Source organism: Leuciscus leuciscus, assembly GCF_965113295.1.
Source record: "Leuciscus leuciscus genome assembly, chromosome: 10".
Taxonomy (NCBI): Eukaryota; Metazoa; Chordata; class Actinopteri; order Cypriniformes; family Leuciscidae; genus Leuciscus; species Leuciscus leuciscus.
Genome location: NC_138734.1, coordinates 27,328,961 through 27,349,715, shown reverse-complemented (window position 1 = coordinate 27,349,715; position 20,755 = coordinate 27,328,961). Strand labels below are relative to the sequence as shown.

Genomic DNA, 20,755 nt, shown 5'->3' with positions numbered 1-20,755 from the left:
TCGGCTTTACTGTTTTGTAATATATTTAATAAACTTTGAAAAATATACACTGGCACAAGTGCCGTTATTTCCAAAGAAATACAGCCTCACAATAAAAATGTTATCTTCAAATTTTATGAATACATGATTATAGTTAATATGATTGAAGATGCGCGCACACACACACATGCGCGCGCACACACACACAAAACACTCTGCTTTAATGCTTTGTAATATATTTAATAAACTCAGAAAAATATACACTGGCACAAGTACCATTATTTCCAAAGAAATACAGCCTCACAATTTACATTTTTATCTTAAATCTATATGAATACATGATTAATTATAATATAGTAATAACAATGAATACATAAGATAATAGGATGTTAATAATTAGTTCTTCTTTGTTTCATGTTGTTGGTAAAGCAAATGTATAATAATTGATTTATTTGACATTTTCTGAAGAAACTTCCATGGTGTCATGTGTGGTTGCTAGTTGGCGGAAGTCAAAAGAGTCCACCCTTCAGTCAGAATGATATTCAGTCTCTAGAATTATGTAGAATTATGGTACAAGTTCACCACTGCAATACACCAGGGCAATACTTATCAATGAGAGCCTGATAATACGGCCTCAGACTCTCCACGTCCGGAAGGTCAGTGCTCTTGGTATACAAATCAAACTTGCTGTCAGAGGAAAGACAAACAGATGCATGTTATTGATCTACCTCTAGAAACTCACAGCGTGAGGTCAGATCTTCGATATGTGGATCACACAACTGATAAAATGGAATCACAGATGAGAAACTGAACATACTTAAACTCTTTGACCCAGGGAAGCATCTGGAGGTCTTTCTCATTGCATAAGTGCATGTAGTCTCCGTTTGAGTGCCAGGGGTAGAAGGAGTGGAAGCGGATCATGTAAAGACCCTGAAGGAATTTGGGAGTGTTAAATGTACAAAGGTTTCTTAGAAAAGTGTAAATCACATTATATTGTTTGTGTGTGTGTTAGATTTGTTTGCTTTTCAGGTGAGCTGTGTGACGTTACCTCCTCAGGGATGGGGCATTTGTTGAACTTCATTACCTGGTACAGATACTCTAGAATAGTGCAAGAAGAATTTCCACTCAGTCACTTCAGCAGCAAATACAGTACCGTTTAAAAGTTTGGGGTCATATTATTGAAATGTCTCTTATGCTCACCGAGGCAACATTTATTTGATCAAAAATACAGTAATATTGTGAAAATTTATGTTTCTTGATATGAACTGTTTTCTGTTTGAATTTATTTAAATTTTTGATTTATTCCTGTGATGCAAAGCTGAATTTTCAGCATCATTATTCCAGTGTTCAGGGTCACATGATCCTTCAGAAATCATTGTAATATGCTGATTTGCTGCTCAAGAAACATTTCTTAGTATTATCAATGTTAAAAACCATCCAAAAAAAAAAAAAATTTCTTCAGGATTCTTTTTTTGATGAATATAAAGTTAAAAAGAACAACTTTTATTTGAAATAGAAATCTTTTATAACATTATAAATTGGAGGTGGAAATCTTTTGGAACCTCACGATTTGATTAAAAATTATTCTTGGGGTCATGGATTAAAAATCAAATCTCGATTTTGAATCGAATTTCTTTTTGATACATTCATAGTTTTCATTTTAGTTTCGATTCTAAACTTTGATTTTTATTTATTTTAACTAAAATCAAAGTGAAACTGAAAATATAAAGGGAAATACAATGATTAATTTAAAGGATTAACGTGCAATGTTGTGTCAGAGTGCCTTGGTAATTTGTAATACTAGGTATACCATTCATATTCATCAACTGTTCCCCTGGTACAGTTTTGCCACGTCTTATTTATGTGTTTTTAAAGGGCTTGTTTTGCTGTTTTTTGTTAAACCTGGCAACCCTTCACCTTTTAATGAAGAGAGGGAAGACTTCAGAAGTGTGTAGAAGGAGAGCTACTGTTTGGTCGTGAGTTATTTCAAAAAGTAGTTTAAATAATGCCACCTTGTAGCCACGTCATTATTTTACACTAGTTGAGACGTATCGAATCAAAGGAAGTGATAATCAGCTGATTCCATTCAGTGTCCGATTGTTAGGAGTAAGACGCGTCGTTGCTTTCTCAATATTAAGTGATTTAGCCCCAGATACAGATTATGTTCATTGGCTTTTACAAGCAGGTATCGACATCTTCCCACGCCCCTGGTCTTTACTGTCACTTTTGATCAATTTAATGTGTATTTTCTGAATAAAACACAACAACTCAAACCTCAAATGTTTGAACGGTGGTTGTTTCGCAATGAGACATTGGATGCAAAATCATCTCATTCAAATCACTCACCATCATGTCCCCAAGACATCAGGACATTATCAAGCCCAGATTGAGGTTTATAGATTCCAAATTCTGTGCTGCATTAAGAGAAGTAAGCAAACACTACATCATCAGGTGGAATGCTAAAGAATGCAATGAACATTTTATTTCTATGTTGACATAGGATACCATTATTAACTTTACTAACCGTTAAAGTGAAAAATCATTTACTTGCCCTCATGCTTTTCCAAACCTGTATGACTTTCTTTTGAGGAATACTAAAGCACCATAAAAGTCTAATTGAGAAGTGTGGGTATTCTTCAAAACATCTCCTTTTGTGCTCCATGGACAAAAGACAAAAGTCATACACGTTTGAAACGACACAAAGCGACGGTTATTTTAAAATTATTTAAATTCATTAAATAAATCTGAAATAAAATATAATACATATTAGATGAGAAAAATGTAACTTAAACTTATAAACAAGAGAAATGTACTAAATTGACCAAAACTTAAATGAAAGCTAAATAGAACAAACTAAATGCACATATATACATATTTAGAAGATAAATGTATATGTGTTTTGAAAGGTGTGTTGCTGTACTTGAGTGTTGGGTTCTTCACATCCGGATTGCCTTCAAATGTCGAGTTTCTGAACACTATTGAATTCTGGAACTTGCATCCCACTGGGAATGTGTCTCCAACTACGGCCCACTGAAACACACAAAGAAGCATTCTGATTGCATATCATTTAGCCCATGTGACCGTCGTAGGGTTTTAGACTGTGTTTGGATGCATTTGTCTCTCACCTGTGGTTCCCCATACAGTGCCATGATTTTTCCAATGTCATGGATCAGACCAACTAGCTGGAACCAATCTGGAGACGGGTAAATATGAGATAAGTGCTTTTAAATTCAGATGCAATGTTGTATTTAACATTCGCCCAAATAAAAATCTCCACTATGAACTTTCACATTTAGATATGGATTTCAGTCCTGAAAGAAGCCCAGCAGGTATGGACATATTAATCAGAAACTGGACAAAAACAAGCTTAGCTACGTGCTTTTGTAAAACACCATCTTATCTAAGTACAATGTAAGTGACTCCTGTGACCTTTGTCCCTGTTGACTCCTCACCTTTATCAGGATGCTCTTTGCGAATTCCCTCGGCGGTCTGGAAAGCATGGAAAGAGTTCGGGAAGTCAACATCAGGGTCAGATTCATCAACAAGCTCGTCCAGGGAATTGATGTTTTCCATCATGGTCATGCTGAAGTGATTGCAATTCGCCCAATCCAGGTGCTAAAGGTGAGAGGCCGTGCTCAGTGTTTGTTTGTGAAGGCTGTCATTTATCTGAGTCATCACAGAGCATCTTAATTTTATTCTAGTTTAACTTCAACAGAGAAACACGTCCAGTTGAACTAGAATTAACTTTACTATGCGAGTAAAGCTTGCAATACAGATTCTGTTCAATGGAGACAGATTTTAGTTTTGAGTGTGTCTGCATTTATTTGTATCAGTTGAATCAGCACAGGGCTTTTACTTACTTTATTAGAGTTGCATTTTATTTATTTTGATTTTTACCTGCTATTTAGTGTCTGGTTTTAATACAGAACATAACTTTAAAAAATGCATGGTGCATCAGAGCAAAAACTGACATACATGCGTACGTACATACATACATGCATACAAAGACCAACCTTTTGTTTGACAAAGTCCAGCGTTTGGCACGTGTGCATCTGCTTGTATGTATTAAACACACGGTCAAAGAGATCTCCACTCTGTATTAGACATGTACACACATCAAAATGGAAATAAGTATGTCATATTAGAGGAATTATACATAAGTTAATAATATGCCAAATTCCAAATTTTACTGTACCTCAAAGTTCCTGAATTCTGTTTGGTCTTTCTCATGACATTCGGGGCGATATGCCAGAGAAGGATCCGGACCCTAAAAGTAAAAGTTTATGTGTAAGAATTAAGACTTAAAAGACAGATACCAACTTAACTACCAACTCAAAACAACAGTTTGATTGACAGTTTTCAGTATTGCAAAAGTCATTCATGTATAATGCCTACAACTCAGTGAGGAAATTGATTATGAAACATGAATGTAAGTAAATGTCTGAATGCCAGGTACATACCAGGTTCACCACCCTCATGTTTCAGCTGAGATGGTGTCGTTCAGGATGGAGGAGGATGTTGTGTGTTTGGCGTCTCTGGTAGCTCTATTTATAAATGCACATATGGGGTCTCTGAACTGTAGTGGGAATAACTAGTAAAACTTTAACTTTCTCCAGTTCACTTTCTCTCTAACGCTTATAGTGGTGTGTTTGTGTGGGTCAGTTTATGTGTCTGTCAGTACTGGGGTATTTTGGCCCAAATACAGCAGACTGATTCAGAAAAGACATACAGTGACTAAGGGCATTTGGTTCAATAGTATTTTAAAGAATTTATATTTTACATTTTATTATATTATACAGTATCTCACAAAAGTGAGTACACCCTTCAGCAAACATTTTAGTATATCTTCTCAAGGGACAATACTATAGAAATGAAACTTGGATATATTTTAGAGTAGTCAATGTGCTGCTTGTATAGCAGTATATATTTACTGTCCTCTGAAAATAACTCAACATACAGCCATTATTGTCAAAATAGCTGGCAACAAAAGTGAGTACACCCTAAGTGAACATGTCAAAACTGTGTCCAAAGTGTCAATTTTTTGTGTGAGCACCATTGTTATCTAGCACTGCCTTAATCCTCCCTGGCCATGGGATTCACCAGAGCTGCACAGTTTGTTGCTGGGATCCTCTTCCACTCCTCCATAATGACATCACCGAGCTGCTGGACGCATGGCACTTCTCCACCTTCCGCTTGAGGATGCCCCACAGGTGCTCAGTAGGGTTCAGGTCTGGGGACATATTTGGCCACTCCATCACCTTCACCTTCAGCTTCCTCAGCAAGCCAGTTGTCATCTTGGTTCAGTTGTTTGGGGTCATTATCATGCCGTTCGGCCCAGTTTCTGAAGGGAGGACATCATGTTCTGCTTCAGAATGTCACAGTACATGTTGGAATCCATGTTTCCCTCAATGAAGCTCAGCTCCCCAGTACCAGCAGCACTCATGCAGCCCCAGACCATGATGCTACCACCACCATGCTCGACTGTAGGCACGACACAATGTTCTTGGTACTCCTTAACAGGGCGTCACCACACATGCTGGACACCATCTGAGCCAAACAAGTTCATCTTAGTCTCATCAGACCACAGGACATGGTTCCAGTAATTCATGCTCTTCGACAGGTTGCTTTCAGCAAACTGTTTGCAGGCTTTCTTGTGAGCCAGCTTCAGAAGAGGCATCCTTCTGGGACGATGGCCATGCAAACCGACTTGTTGCAGTGTGCGGTGTATGGTCTGAGCACTGACAAGCTGACCTTCCGCTTCTGCGACCTCTAAAGCAATGCTGGCAGCACTCATGCGCGTGTTTTTTGAAGCCAGCTTCTGCACCTGACGCACATCACAAGGACTCAACTTCTTTGATTGTCCCTTGCGAGGCTTGTTACGAGTGGAACCCGTCTTGGAAAACCTCTGTATGACCCAGGCCTGTACTGTAACTCAGTTTCAAGTTGTTACCAATCTTCTTATAGCCTAGGTCATCTTCGTGGAGAGCAACAATTCTAATTCTCAAATCCTTAGAGTGTTCTTTGCCATGAGGTGCCATGTTGAACATCCAGTGGTCAGTATGAGAGAATTGTACTCAAAGCACAAATTTTAACTGCTCTAATACAAGATACACAAATTTGTATGGTCCTGTCAAGCAGACAAAAACATGAACATGATGAATAGGACATGTGGCTTTGCATGGTTAAACAATGTACAGCTATTATCACTTAGGGTGTACTATACAAGCAGCACATTGACTACTATAAAATATCTCCAAGTTTAATTTCTATAGTATTGTCCCTTGAGGAGATATACTAAAATGTTTGCTGAGGGGTGTACTCACTTTTGTGAGATACTGTACATTATATTTACAATTTTTTTGTGTTTTATTGAATTGTTTTGTTTTAGTGTGGTTTTGTTACGTTTCATTATTTGGCTTTGATTTAAGTTTATTTTTCCAGTAGGTTTTTATTTTTTTTTATTTTAAGTTTATTTTTGACATCAGTCAACACAATAAATATAAGTAAAATATGTTTAGAATATTTTGCTTTGATTGCAGCAGATTTTCTTTGGTATTGTGTTTGTAGTTTCTTATTTGTAGATCATCTCTAAACTGCAGTGTTGTTTGTGTCACCAGAACATTCAGAGACTTCAGATTGATAACTGTGTGTGTGTGTGTGTGTGTGTGTGTGTATATATATATATATATATATATATATATATATGGTTTATGAGGACATTGAGGAATTACAAATTAAACATAATTTATGAGGACACTTCCTGTGTCCTGATAAACCAAATGGCTTAAAAAAGGGGGTTGAGGTATTTTCTACGTTGTGGGGACAAAATGTTTGCAATGCCAGAAATATTTGATCTTGTGGGGACATTTTTTGGCCCCCATGAGGAAAATGGCTTATATATCGTACAGAATTATGTTTTTTGAAAATGTAAATGAATATACAATTTGTACAGTATAAAAATCATTATATCTACGGGAAGGCCCCATAAAATATGGAAACCCAACGTGTGTGTGTGTGTGTGTGTTTTGTGTTTACAGTAGGTTACACCCCTGGTTTTTATTGGCTGATAGTTTATGGGTGAGTCTGTGACGTGTCTGGTACTAGGTCACATGCACCGAGGACACAGTCTAAAGTTAAAACCAAGCAGATAAACTGCAATACCTGTCACACATACTCATTCTGACCTCCAAAACATTTATTTCTCCTCTTCGTCTTTGTCTGTTTTTTTGTTTTGTTTTTACTTTTGACTTGACTTTGACTTTTTTAACACATTTGGTCATGCTATTATAGAGATGATGGATTAAATAAGGCTCTTAATTAAATGTTATTATTAAATGACCTTGTTAACCCCCGCTGGTTGATTTTATAACTACACTATCTGGCTCTAAAAAGCATATTTTTCTATTGAAGTCCATTTAAAATATTTAAATAGAATTTGTTTTAAAAGTATGTTATAGTAGGTTTAATCTAGTCTAATTCAGTAGCACAAAACTGTTGAAATTGCTTGGAGAAGATTTAAAATGTAAAAACATTCCAGTTTATCATTATAACATCCATTTTAATGTATTTCTTTGAGTTTTTCACAGTTTCTGTATAAGTTTGCGCTAACTTTGTGTAATGTTTCAGATCTGCAGATGGCAGTCTAACCTAAAACTCCTGAATGGATGTCTTGCCATCAGAACAAAGGTACCTTCTTAACCATATTTTGGGGGGGAAATTGTACTCAGAAGCACTGTTGAGGAAAGTCACTTTTAATGCATAATAATAATGCGCTAGTCCCTAAAAAAAGTATCTAATTGCGTGTGTGAGTTTTTTTGCATTTCTTTTCTCATCTGGGCTTAGCTTGTTTGTTTTTTAATAATAACAAAAAAAAGTTATATTTTTCAAATAAATAAGCCTCAGGCTGAAGGAAATGCAAATGCATGCCTGTACAGTAGAGGGTGCAGCTCAAACAAACCTTTCAGCTGTGCTGCCATTCTGAAACACAAATGAAACACAAATGTTATGTTTATCTAAATTATATGTTTATCTAAAGTCATTTTTGATTTTTAGTATGGTTGAATTGGGTCATTGAATGTCAGCAGCAAAGACATTGGTTAATAAAGTAAGTTTAATTGCATAAAATTTGCATAATATTCTGAGTTTGCACTTCACTGTTTTTATCAGTAGCGACATGTGTCAGCGGATAGTGGCATGTGTCACTAAAACTTGTGACAGTGCCACTGACAATGTTGTGGAGCATGTCGCCGTAAGTGTTTTTTTAAATTTTATAATATTTAAAATATTTTTTAAACATCTAGACTGTTTTTGGCACATCTGTGTTTGTTTGAGTGGCATGTACTGTACATGCCACTGAATGTTGTGTAATAGCAGTGCTGCTGTATCTTGTTGATCAGCAAACTGCCCATTCTAGGAAACGCATGAAATAACTATACCACATAGTCACTATACCACATTATCAGTCGCATCTGTTACTGTAAACCATTATTTTTGCATGATGCTGCATGCACAGTGTCAGTATAAGTAAGTGTCACACTGGCCAATGGCTTTTGTGCCTTAAGATGCCATTACAGTTAATGGTAATATCGTTTTTGTTTTTTGCAAGTAAGATGAGTAAATGCAAGCTCACATTTAGTAAAAACTACAACAACCATCATGTTTACACAGCGCACACAACCTCCCTTCACTTACTACAGATTTCTCTCAACATGGGGACAGGAGAGCTGTCAGTCAAACATGGGAAAACAAAGTAACTTGTGTTACTTGTTTAAAAAAAGTAACTTAAATTTAAAGGTACAATATGTAAGAATTTTTTAATAAAATATCCAAAAATCACTTAAACTGTGACATATTTCCTGCAGTTGTGTACTTACAATATCCCAAAAGTTCCCAAAGATTTTTAATTTCAGAGAAATTCCAATTTTAAATTATGGCTCGTCCCTGGTCATTGTCGCCTGTCAATGACGTAATATCCGCGTTATCCCTGGTTTCCGCTCGTTCTGCCATAGTAACCATGGCGACATGTGGACAACTGCGTTTGTCTAGCGGCACGCTCACGCTGTTGTTGTTTCGTTCAAGCAGACTTTGGGACAAAAGGAGAACTAAGACGAGGATCAATATCAGTGTGGCGTTTTCGAGATGCCGAGAGCTTCGCGTCCGCGACTAACTTTGACTTGACAGAGTCAAGGACAGAGGCTCCTGCATGCACTTTATTAGACAGGTGAGCAAATGTACATAAAAGTAATCAATGTTATATAGGGGCGGCAGTGGCTCAGTGGTTCATGTAGATTGTCTACAAACCGGAAGGTTGGTGGTTCAATCCCCGGTTCCACCTGACCAAGTGTCGAGGTGTCCTTGAGCAAGACACCTAACCCCAGCTGCTCCCGACGAGCTGGATCGCCTTGCATGGCTGACACCGCCGTCGGTGTATGAATGAGTGAGTGAATGGGTGAATGTGAGGCAATATTGTAAAGCGCTTTGGTGGCCATTGGGTCTGTGAAAGCGCTATATAAATGCAGTCCATTTACCATTTACCATATAGCTCAACATGATGAAATGTGAGAATATGATCTGTATGTTATTCTAATTCTAAACAAAATAACACATAGAATAACATTATAACTTTCAACACACTCAAATGCAGTTTAGTGTAATAGTGTAGACCAAGTGAAACAGCGCTGCGTTAAGTCACAAGTTTAATTCGTCAAATAAACTGACCTTTGTGAGTATTAATTCAGCACTTGCGGGTAGTTCGGTAGAATTAAATGTCCTTATTCCTTTATATCCGCGGACTCGCGTGTGGCTCTGATATCTGTCTCTTATTAGCAATCGCACCCTGCTTCATACCACAGTCATGTTAAAAACATCAATGTATTCACTTATCCATAAACATCCTCCATAAACATATCCCTCGGCATGACGACAAGTTCCATAATTCCGCCTATCCATCATCAACCTACGCCATTGTTATTGTAAGAGGTTAGCGACGAAAAAAATTACATATTGTAGCTTTAAAAGCAATGCGTTACTTTACTAGTTACTTGAAAAAAGTTACTGGCGTTACGTAACTAGCGTTACTTATGCGTTCCCCCAACACTGCCCAGAAGTGAGCTAAACCTGACAAAGACATCCTTTTGGTGATGTCCTCATATGTAAAAACTGCATAAAGTAAATAATGTTTTTTTTTTTTTTAAATACAGAAAGTTTTCTGTTATGGTGTGGATTAGGGTTAGGTTAGAGTAATTAAAACAGCTGCATTTAAAAACAATAGAAGTCTATACAATGTCCCTATTTAGATAGCCAAGTAAATGTGTGTGTTTGTGTGTTCTGGGTTAACGCAAGGAGAATGTTGTAAAGAAGGGGTCTCCATTTAAGTAAGAGATATATATTATAAGAACTGTGTCCATTAAGTAAAAAGCAGCATATGTCAAATGAATAAGTCTGAAAACTCATTATTAGTAACTGTAGGCAGACAATATCCAAATAACTTACTAATTCATTCTTATATTCAGCAAGGATGCATTAAATTGATCAAAAGTGACAGTAAAGACATTTATAATGTTACAAAAGATTTTCATTCAATTAAGCAGTTTTTGTTACGTTTGTCACACCGCGGTCTGTCCAGCAGAGGGAGACTGAGAGCACAAGACCTTCCACATCTTCCTCCTAATTCACTGATCATTATTGGTTCAATGAAATCACCTGTGCCTATCTAGTAGAGTGTTAACAGGTGTATATTTAAAGACTTGCATTTGCTTGTATTTTAGCTCAGTCTTGAAGTTCTCTTGCTTAGCCTATGCTTTTGTGGTTTCCCATTTGGTCTACCCTGAAAGACTTTTGCTCAGACCTTTTTGACCAGCTTCTCTGGTAAATGTTGTTTTGTTATTGGACTCTTTTGCCTGCATTATCCAGTGTGGATTTGTACCTTGTTCAACCCAGCACTTATGCTGGATCCTTTGTGTTTGCTCAGGAAGAATACTAAGTAAAGACTGTTTTTTCCTTCTAAACCTGCCTCTTGTGATTATCTGCCAATTGTGTCCACATTGCCCCATACATAGAACAGTGGTTAGAACCTTGGGTTACCAGCAACATACTTGGGTTCGAATCCCGGTCTTGACAACTTTCTTATTCATCAAAGATTCCTGAAAATAGTATCACAGTTTCTACAAATTAATGTTTTTAACATTGATAATAATGAGAAATGTTTATTGAGAAGCAAATCAGCATATTATAATGATTTGTAATGGAGTAATGACTGTTGAATCAGCTTTGCCATCACATGAATAAATTACTTTTTTAAATATATTAAAATAGAAAAAGTTATTTTAAAATGTAAAAATATTGCTGGTTTACTATATTTTTGAACAAATAAATGCAGCCTTGGTGAGCATAAGAGACTTCTTTCATAAACATTAAAAAATATGAACCCGAACATATCCCACTTATGTCACTCTGACATTGAAGGTCACAGTAGAATGATCTGTGCTTCTGTGTTTGCGTTCTATCACAGCTGATTTTCCCACATGATATTAACAAACGAAACAAGCATTTGCATTTGTTTTGTTTATTGACACAGCTAAATCCTATTAAAATACAGCACAGTGACTCACAACATTCAATCATTATACTCTTGTAAAATATTTACACCTCAAAAGCTTTTGTTAACTTAGAATTAAATAGCATCTCTTCCATTCAAGTCAATGGCATTAAAGAAGGTGATCGATCATGTTGCTTTTAAAGTGCTTTATGTTTAATAGTACCACTTGACCTAAATGTGAACATGAGGATAGCAAACATTCCACCACTGACGCACTGACAAACTGATGGTGTGTGTGTGTATGTGTGTGCACTCTTGTTTGCCCAGAGAGTGTTGTTTAAAGTTGTCATCCATGTTTTATTTGTATTTGTGATGTTATGCTTTGAGACTGGCATGTGCAATGTACGTGATTAGACGCCGTTGAACGTTTGAGAGCTTTATGGATGAAGATTTTACGTTTTAAAAGTTTAAATGGGAATATACAGAGGTCCCAAAAGGTATGCGGACACTTAAAGCAGCTATGTGTAATTTTTCGAAGTGAAAATACTTTCTCAAATCCTAGTGCAGAGACGGCTATAAGTAAGAGTTTTATTTCCACGAAGAGTGTAAACAGTGTGGGGCTGTGACGCTTGTAGCATAACTCTGTTGGTTTGAGCAGCCCAACACGTTGACATTGACTCAACCAATGGTGTGAGTTTGGTTCTGTTTGTTCAACTAATGTCACTGTGACATGACCAATAATCATCGACCATTACATGTCACATAGGTGATCAGGTTTGGGACATTAGGGTGACTAAAAAAGGATAAAAGGATAACTATAATGTATGGCGGAATAGCACTTTTGGGAGTACTTCGACTCGGCGCAGTAAAAAGTCACACCTGATCCTCTTCCTCTCACTTCTGTCAATAGTGGGCAGAGGATCAGGCGTGACTTTTTACTGCGCCGAGTCGAAGTACTCCCAAAAGTGCTATTCCGCCATACATTATAGTTATCCTTTTTAACCCGCTTAGAAAAGCGCCACGTTTTATTTTGTGTCACCCTACTTGGTCGTATAACTACTCGTGTAACTGTTTTTAAATAGGGAAAACTTTGATGTGTTTGGTCACTTATAAATTCATTGCTGTCAGATACCATTGAATATACTGGGCTAAGATAAGTACTATCAGAGTGTCACCGCGCGCCAGAGCGATTGAGTGCACACACTGAGATGAGAGAGGTATGTATCAACTCGTCTTAGTTAAGGGAATAACATAGTTTAATATGAAAAAACAGTGGAGTATCCCTTTAAATAAATACCACTTGGTTTGATATTGTATCTAATGCAGTGAAACCCATAGATATTTAAGTATAGATTAAGTGTTCAAATACGGGATGTTTTCTCTTAAGATGCTCACGTTGAAGCTCTGTTCGGCTTTAGTTGGCTCAGTCAAGGGCGATTTGTCTCAGGTCAAAGGGACAGAGAAAGAGATGACAATCTTCTCAAACAGTGTGGGATTACTGTAAAGACAATGAAAGTGCAAATCGCTTCATTACAGGAGGGCATACATTTTAAAAGTGGGAAATAACTTAGCGGCAAACATTAAGACTTTCTCTTAATAAGAGAATACAACATTATTATCTTCCCTGAGGTCCACCAGTTTTTTTTTTTGTGTGTGACTCCATCAGAAATGGCCTCTTTACAAAGTTGCACTACTTTAAGACATTAATGAGATTCACTAAACATCCTGTGCTGAAATGTGGCACTCAAACTGTTCAATTAAGACTGAAATGATCAAGGACATTGTTAAAAAAAAAAAAAAAACGTCACTCTTTTTTTGAGATCCTTCAGACGTATTTGCACAGCAGTTATGTGTTATACTCAGTCAGGAACAGCTCAAGGTTTGTCAAACTTTCCCTCGTTTTACACTTATCGTTAGTTCTTCTGGTTTTTAGGAGTAGTAGTGATGTAGTTTCTTACATCCCTTTATTACTCCTTATGAATGGCCAGGCCACGTTTCTGAACATTACAGAGACGTTTGCATGTAAATGTTGGTGATCATACTGTATGTTATTGTTAGTTTTCATCTAGATGACATGAGAGTTTCAGAAGTTTAGAACGAGTCATTTTTGCGGCTCAGTTTCAATACAAGCTTTCTTTTGGGGAGGAAGTTTTGAGTTCTCAAACTACATAGTACATAGTACAACTGTTTTATTTCAAGAGCTCAAGAGAATTTGAATTCTCATGACAGGACAGGACCACCGTAAACTGATTACTCCAGTTGTTGAGTTTGTTGCCCGCTGGTGTCTGTTGGCTTCTGTTGTCACATTTTTGGAAAGGTTTTTAGAGTGTGGTCAGTCACAGTCTTATCCATAACTATGTGGACTTCTGGGATTGATTGGTGACTCTTGCCGTCCGTTTTGGCTGTTCAGCTGGTAGAGACGGTGGCTGAGGTTCTGTACCTGGCAAGTGCCGAGAATGCATCCCACACGCATCAGCTGACCCTGCTGGTGACTGCGTGACCCTCTGAAGACATGCCGACGCTCCCGGAAATGTCCCTGAGCGCTGCTGTTTTGATTGGCCGGTGTGTTGGTCTGTCTCGGCGGCGGTCCTTTATGCAGGAGGGCCCTCCAGACCGCACGGCGCTCTCTTGCCCCGGCATTTGAAGCTATTGAAGGAATAGTGATGGTTTCCTTGGCGATACCACCTCCTGATTCTGGAAGCTTCCCAGGCTTACTTGGAAAACTCAATCTGGTGAGAGAAAGAGAAATTTGGTTGACCACCAGTGGAGCACATGCATGCACTGACCAAATCTATTTAAATACATAATTCCGACATTCACATTGAAGTTGTCGTAGTTTGAGCATCACTTTAGTGTTAAATCAGAGGCTTGGCAGCATTAAGACCATTTTAGGTGCAGTATTTGAAGCCTGTTATTAATTGAGTGTTTCTCTGGCTGTAGTCCAAGTTATCTGTGGCATGCACTAATTCCCTCACTCTAGGACACACACTCCTTCACGTGCTACTCTTCCCTGTCTTCTGTCTGGCTCACAGCAGACATTCTGAGCATTCGTTGTTTTTTTGTTGGAATATCAGTAAAATCTGAGAAACGAGAAGGATGGGTTAAAAATGAATAGACTGAGGATCGTTCCACATGATTGTATGCACTGTCATGATGGAATTTTGGGCACTATATTTGCTATTAATTTTCTTATTTTATTTGTACAGTAAATACGATTTAGTTCTTCAAGGTGAAGTTTATCCTTTCTGTGTCATTAGCAGCCTACACTGGTAACACATTTATTTTAAAGTGATGTAGTTACACGTTACTACATGCACTTACTATAGTAATAACAGTAAATTATGCATAATTACAAGTAACCAACCTAAACCAAACCATGTCGGGTCGTTCAAACGAACCAATGTTTTAAAAGCGTCCCAGAGCCACAATAAAATAAAATAAAATAAATAAACTGGCACCAATACCTTTCATGACACCCAGTTTTACATGTCTGCCAAATTTGCAGATGAAGGCGATTATTTGAGATTTTCTTTTTAGGAAGTGTTTGATGCAGTTTTCCTGAATGATTACATTCAGGAAAACTGCATCAAACATTTTGAATTGAAAAACTGCATATAATATGTGTGTGTGTGTATCCTTTTAGATTATTTTTTTATTTGGTTTATATATACCTGCTAAACAAACCTTACTAAGCATGGAACCCGAGTATCTGTATGTATGTGTAATTTTCACCGGGTGTTATATAGGCTGTGAGTCAGTTTATGTTGTGCATTAGTGGGGGATATAGGGCAATACTTTACTCTTACATTTTAATCCTAATCAGAATGTTTCTGAACAGGATTAGTCTTGACTGGCAGTAATATAACACACATATGTACAGAATCGCTTGTTTCGATCACTGTGTCTCTCAGCAGTTTCCGGTTATAAGGAGCATTTAGTGTAAACCTTTGTTTAGCTCTTGGTTTGAGGCACTGATCTATATAATGTCATTATATAGATCAGTGGTTTGAGATCTATAATACTATACCTGTTAGATTTCTGTACACTAAGAAATTAATACTTTTATAGTTTTATAGTTTTATTCAGCAAGGTTGTGTTTCAAGGTTTCTACAAAAATATTATGCTGCACAACTGTTTTCAACATTATTTCTGACACAAAATAAAAAATTTAAAAGATAATTGCGACTTTTTATCTCACAGTTGCGAGTTTATATCACGCAATTCTGAGAAATAAAGTCAGAATTGTGAGATGTAAAGTCGCAATTGCGTGTTAAAGTCTGAATTGCGAGATATAAGATCAAATTTGCGTGTTAAGTCAGAATTGCGAAATATAAACTCTCGCAATTCTTTATATCATTCAATTCTCACTTTATAACACATGTAAACAGAACTCGCAATTGTGAAAGGAAAAAAGTCAGAATTGTGAGAGAAAATCGCAATTACCTTTTTTATTTTTTATTCTGTGGTGGAAACAAACTTCCATACAACATTGCTAATAATAATAAATGTTTTTGAGTTGCAAACCAGCATATTAGAATGATTTCTAAAGGATCATGTGACACTGAAGACTGAAGTAATGATAATGAAAATTCAGCTTTGCATCACAGGAATAAATTACAATTTAAAATATATTAAAATATTACAGTTCTTTCAATTTGTAATAACATTTGATAATATCACCTTTTTACTGCAATTTAGACCATTTTAACGGTAGTGTAATACTAATGACATACTAGCAATTTATGTGTTGGAATGTTAGAATACAGAGCTCATTTTGTCAATGTATAAAGAATATTTTAGGTGCCAAATGGTGTAGTTATAATATCTACCAGCAGGGGCTAATGGGAAGATGCTGACTAGCTAAACTTGGGTTAAGTGTAATTGTATATAATTGGGAAATAAATCATTTATTGCAAGATTTAAATTCTCTTCTACCACATGAGCGCTACTGCGGGCAGTGCCTGAATAGCTGGCGTTTTCATTCTTTCTGTCTGTTGTTCTATCAGTCATTCTATCATTCTGTCTGTCCGTCTGTCCAGTTATCTATTGTTCTGTATGTCTGTCGTTCTATCAATCATTCTGTCCGTCTGTCTCTCTCTCTATCTGTCTATCTGTCTGTTGTTCTATCAGTCTATCTGATTTTTTTTAAAGTCTATCTGATCAAATCTACTTTTTAAATTTGAAAAAACAATTCTGCATTCCTGTCATTCTATCTGTCTGTTGTCTATCATTCTCTCTCTCTCTCTCTGTCTGTCTGTCTGTCTATCATTCTCTCTCTCTCTGTCTGTCTGTCTGTCTATCATTTATCTGTCTGTTGTTCTATCAGTCATTCTGTCTGTCTGCTAATCATTCTATCTTTTTCCATCTGTCTGTCTGTCTAGCTATCTATTGTTCTGTATGTCTGTCGCTCTGTCAATCGTTCTGTCCGTCTGTCTCTCTCTATCTGTCTGTTGTTCTATCAGTCTATCTGATTTTTTCAATTTTATTTATTTTAGTTCTTTCCAAAACTCCTTTTTAAATCTGAAAATTCAATTTCAAACTTCTAAATTAATTCAAATTTATGAATTCAAAGACATTCTCAGTTACATACTGAATGGCGCACAACCCTGCTGGTGGCAACTTTTGCACAGGTAAGCATTATTCACATTTCAAATTCTTATTCAATTAGTAATTAGTTTACTTTGCATTATCGTGATGAAATCGGCTTCTTATCTTAATTTGTTGAACATCCTTTCTTGCAGTTGCCCATGATTAAATAGGAAAATCCTCTGCTGCATCATAAAGATCTTCTGAATAGAAATCGGTCCAGAGAGCAGCAGCCTAGCACCGTTACTCAATCACCCTGTCCCACCATAAACCCTTCTAAGCCTCTGCCCAAAGCTAAAGTCCTACTGTTTCACTGCTCCATTCATACACTTCAGTCTCAGGTGCTAAATTACACACACACACACACACACACGGGTCTGTGAATATGGAAGACAGCTGGGTGAAGTGTCTCTTGGATTATAGAGGAGAGACAGAGGAAGAAGAGGAGACGTATTGTGTGGTTTTATTCTGCTTTGTGGAAGACTAGAAGGAGGAAGTCTGAAAGTTTTAGGTTGAGAAAGAGATTGAGAAGCGTTCCCACGTTAGTGCCCCGCATGGGGCCTGCGAGAGATGTTATCATGCACAAATATCCATCTTAATCTAACAAACTGTTAAGAATGATGTTGCAATCCACTCGCTGAGAGGCATATTTTTAAAAACCGAACCAGAGGGGCTAATTTGGGGGAAAACTGCTTATACCCACCTTACGTAAATTCATTATGCCCTTGTGTGAGTGTGTGACTAAAAGAGGATTTAATTTCCAGTTGAACATTAAAGTCTTAAATCACTGTTTGTTTGTGACCTCACACGGTCTGTATGACCTTTTCTCACATTAGGCACACACTGCGTGTTCACATTTATTAAGCTGTAAGCTTGTTTCACTTTTGAAGGCCACAGTGGAGTAAACTCCCTCATCCCACCAGGAGGAAGTGATAAAATTCTGTATTATACATTTTAAGGCCAGACAAGTAGTTTGTTGAGGGTTGGTTTGTAGGGAAGGACTACACGCCTGCGCACATATATTCAAACTCGCATACCTATAGACTGAACTCGTAATACGCATGTGCACGCTGTCGGCGTTCTCACAGGTTCTCGTTTTTAAAGTTTGCGTAGAGAGAACTTAAAGAGTTTTCTGTTAAAACGGTGTCTTGTTAGTGTTCCCTTAGTTGATAACTAGAGCTGCTATAAAGCCAAAACATCTCTGTTACTTTAATTTCCTATTATCACTGTAAAGCTGCTTTGGAACAATCTACATTGTTAAAAGCGCTATATAAATGAAGATGACTTGACTTGACTTGAGGGGGCGCCACTGAGACTGTGTTCAATCAGGCTTTGAGATTACATTCACGAGTGGCATAATTACAAAACCCAAACCAATAGGTGAAGTGGCCCCCAAAAAGTACTTGCAAACTAAATAACACCATTAAAATATAAAACCAAGTAACACCTGTTAACAAATAGGGTAAAGCTTTTTTGGAATCTAAACATTTTAGCTAATACTTTTAAGTAACTGTGTTGTAGTGCTTTTTAGTGGATGTATGAAGTCAGTTCCTCTAACAAAAAAACCCCAAACAAAAAGTCAGTATCCAAATACTCGGTGTGTCGAGTTTGCAGAATTTCTATTATTATGTCTGTTGTTTTATCGTTTAAAACCTAACAAACTTTATTTTGTTAAATGTTTTTTTTGTGTGGAAAGTGTGCTCTTTAAAATGAATGCCACTTGATATTTTAACACAATTTAGAAATAATGCAACACTTTAGGAGGTATGTGGATTGTGTTGAAGGATCTTTCATGTTGCAAATCAGAGTTAGGAATAACCCGATCCATATCATGACTAAGCAGTCACGATGAGGAAATCTGAGAAACTACGTTACAGGTGGCACGTCTCTCTTAAGCTCTCTGTGCCAAATGCAGACAGTCAAGTGACACATACTATCTCATAGAGAACTACAGGTCACACCCGTACACACACACACACACACGCACTCACACACACACATGTGGCAAGCCATTTTAACATCCATTCTTTAAAACTAACAATTTCTTTAGTTCCAATTCTTTAGATATAAATGTGACTATTTAATTACTCACTTTTTCTTATTAATTATATACTCTTAACTACCTAATGTACTAGTCACTATCTCAGTAGCAACTATGTATAACACTGTAAAAAAAATAATAGTTTAACTTAAAGTAAGTTACTTGGTTATCTTAACTCAAATTTTTTATGTCAATGAACTCAACATTTGTACACAATAAAACTCAAAATATTGTTATCTGGACCTCATTATCTAAGTTGGTTTGTCCAAAGTAAAATGTTGCGATAAATCGTGAAAATATTTTTTACAGTGTATATATAGGAATAGTATTCAGCTTTTTTCTTATGGGACACCAGTATCTGACAATTGTACAAAACATTTTGTAATAGGGCTACTAGTTACAAGTTTCTTTCTATAATTTTTTAGAAGTAGTGAAATTGAAGGAAAAAAATAAATAAAGCAAGCAATTAAAAATAAGTATGACTAATAAATATGCTATTATGAATGTTAAAATGGCTTGCCATTACATTACATAGATTGCTAAAGTTAAAGTTTAGCAATCTATGTTATGTCTACATTTTCTATTTATAGGCAATAAGATTACCGGTAAGAGTGAAGTTTATTTTGATAACACTATTAATGTGAACTAATGAACAATAGGCTACACCTACAAGTTAATTTCACCATTAACTAATATATTTATAAAAAAAAATTGTGTCTGTTAACCTAGTTAATGCCCTCTGAACTTACATGAACAATTGTGTTTTATTAAAGATTAAATTATTTACAAATATTGCTCATCGTACGTTAATTTTTGGTAATCGCGTTAACAGCGTTACATTTGCGCGCACGAGCACTAAACGAACCTTTCTTAACTTTGGATATTAAACCTTTCTTAATCACGATATTAAACACCCAGGAAATGGAGTATAATATTAACAGCATGGTGTCTTGATTATGATGAGGATGAAGATGGCATCATCATCACAGGTAACCGGGCGGCGCCGGTGTCCCGCGCGTCTCTCACCTGTTGCGCAGCGGCAGCGCCAGTGTTTGCAGAGGCAGCAGAAACACACACACGAGCAGCAGTGTTTTCATGATAGGAGTGTACAGTTGTCCTCTACAGTCCGACTCGATGATGTTCCTCAGCTCTTATAGAGACGCGCTGCTGGCTGTGGAGGAGAACAGACGAGACAGTCATTTAGGCTACTTACGAAGTTCGTCAGATCAGTAAAATGATCTATATTTGTAAAAAGTTGCATTTAAACAGAGAAGAAGCTTATTAACTCCCTACTTTAATAGACACATTAATATGGGGAGGTATCCCGTTAATTTTTCATGATCACACGCGGTGTGCGAGACTGTTGAGATCGCGTCCTGTGAGGTAAAGGACTTTGATTGATGTGGCTGGAGAAACTCTCAGGACTGGCTCTTGGATGGAGCAGATTCTTAAATACTGAGAGGGAGGAGACACGGGACAACTGAAACTCCACATGCGGTTCAGCCTTAGTTAGTTACCATTATTATTATGATTTAATATGATCTCTAGAGCCACCAGTTCATTTCGCATCACTGCAATAAACAATTGTATTTTCTATTAAATATTTCCACATG

General features: G+C 36.9%; 2 protein-coding genes across 2 annotated transcripts; both read right to left on the bottom strand.

The window, feature by feature from the left end:
- Nucleotides 1-5: 5 nt before the first annotated feature.
- On the bottom strand, nucleotides 6-4,534 carry miox (myo-inositol oxygenase). Its single transcript, XM_082181529.1, has 10 exons — nucleotides 4,440-4,534; nucleotides 4,175-4,246; nucleotides 3,993-4,073; nucleotides 3,432-3,594; nucleotides 3,105-3,172; nucleotides 2,900-3,009; nucleotides 2,326-2,393; nucleotides 1,028-1,077; nucleotides 797-909; nucleotides 6-666 (listed from the first exon to the last, which is right to left on the bottom strand). The coding sequence occupies exons 1-10, from the start codon at nucleotides 4,455-4,457 to the stop codon at nucleotides 558-560; spliced, it is 852 nt and encodes a 283-aa protein (XP_082037655.1). The 5' UTR covers nucleotides 4,458-4,534; the 3' UTR covers nucleotides 6-557.
- Nucleotides 4,535-13,773: 9,239 nt separating this feature from the next.
- adm2b (adrenomedullin 2b) lies at nucleotides 13,774-20,592 on the bottom strand. Its single transcript, XM_082182775.1, has 3 exons — nucleotides 20,436-20,592; nucleotides 20,169-20,313; nucleotides 13,774-14,244 (listed from the first exon to the last, which is right to left on the bottom strand). The coding sequence occupies exons 2-3, from the start codon at nucleotides 20,237-20,239 to the stop codon at nucleotides 13,860-13,862; spliced, it is 456 nt and encodes a 151-aa protein (XP_082038901.1). The 5' UTR covers nucleotides 20,240-20,313; nucleotides 20,436-20,592; the 3' UTR covers nucleotides 13,774-13,859.
- Nucleotides 20,593-20,755: the final 163 nt, after the last annotated feature.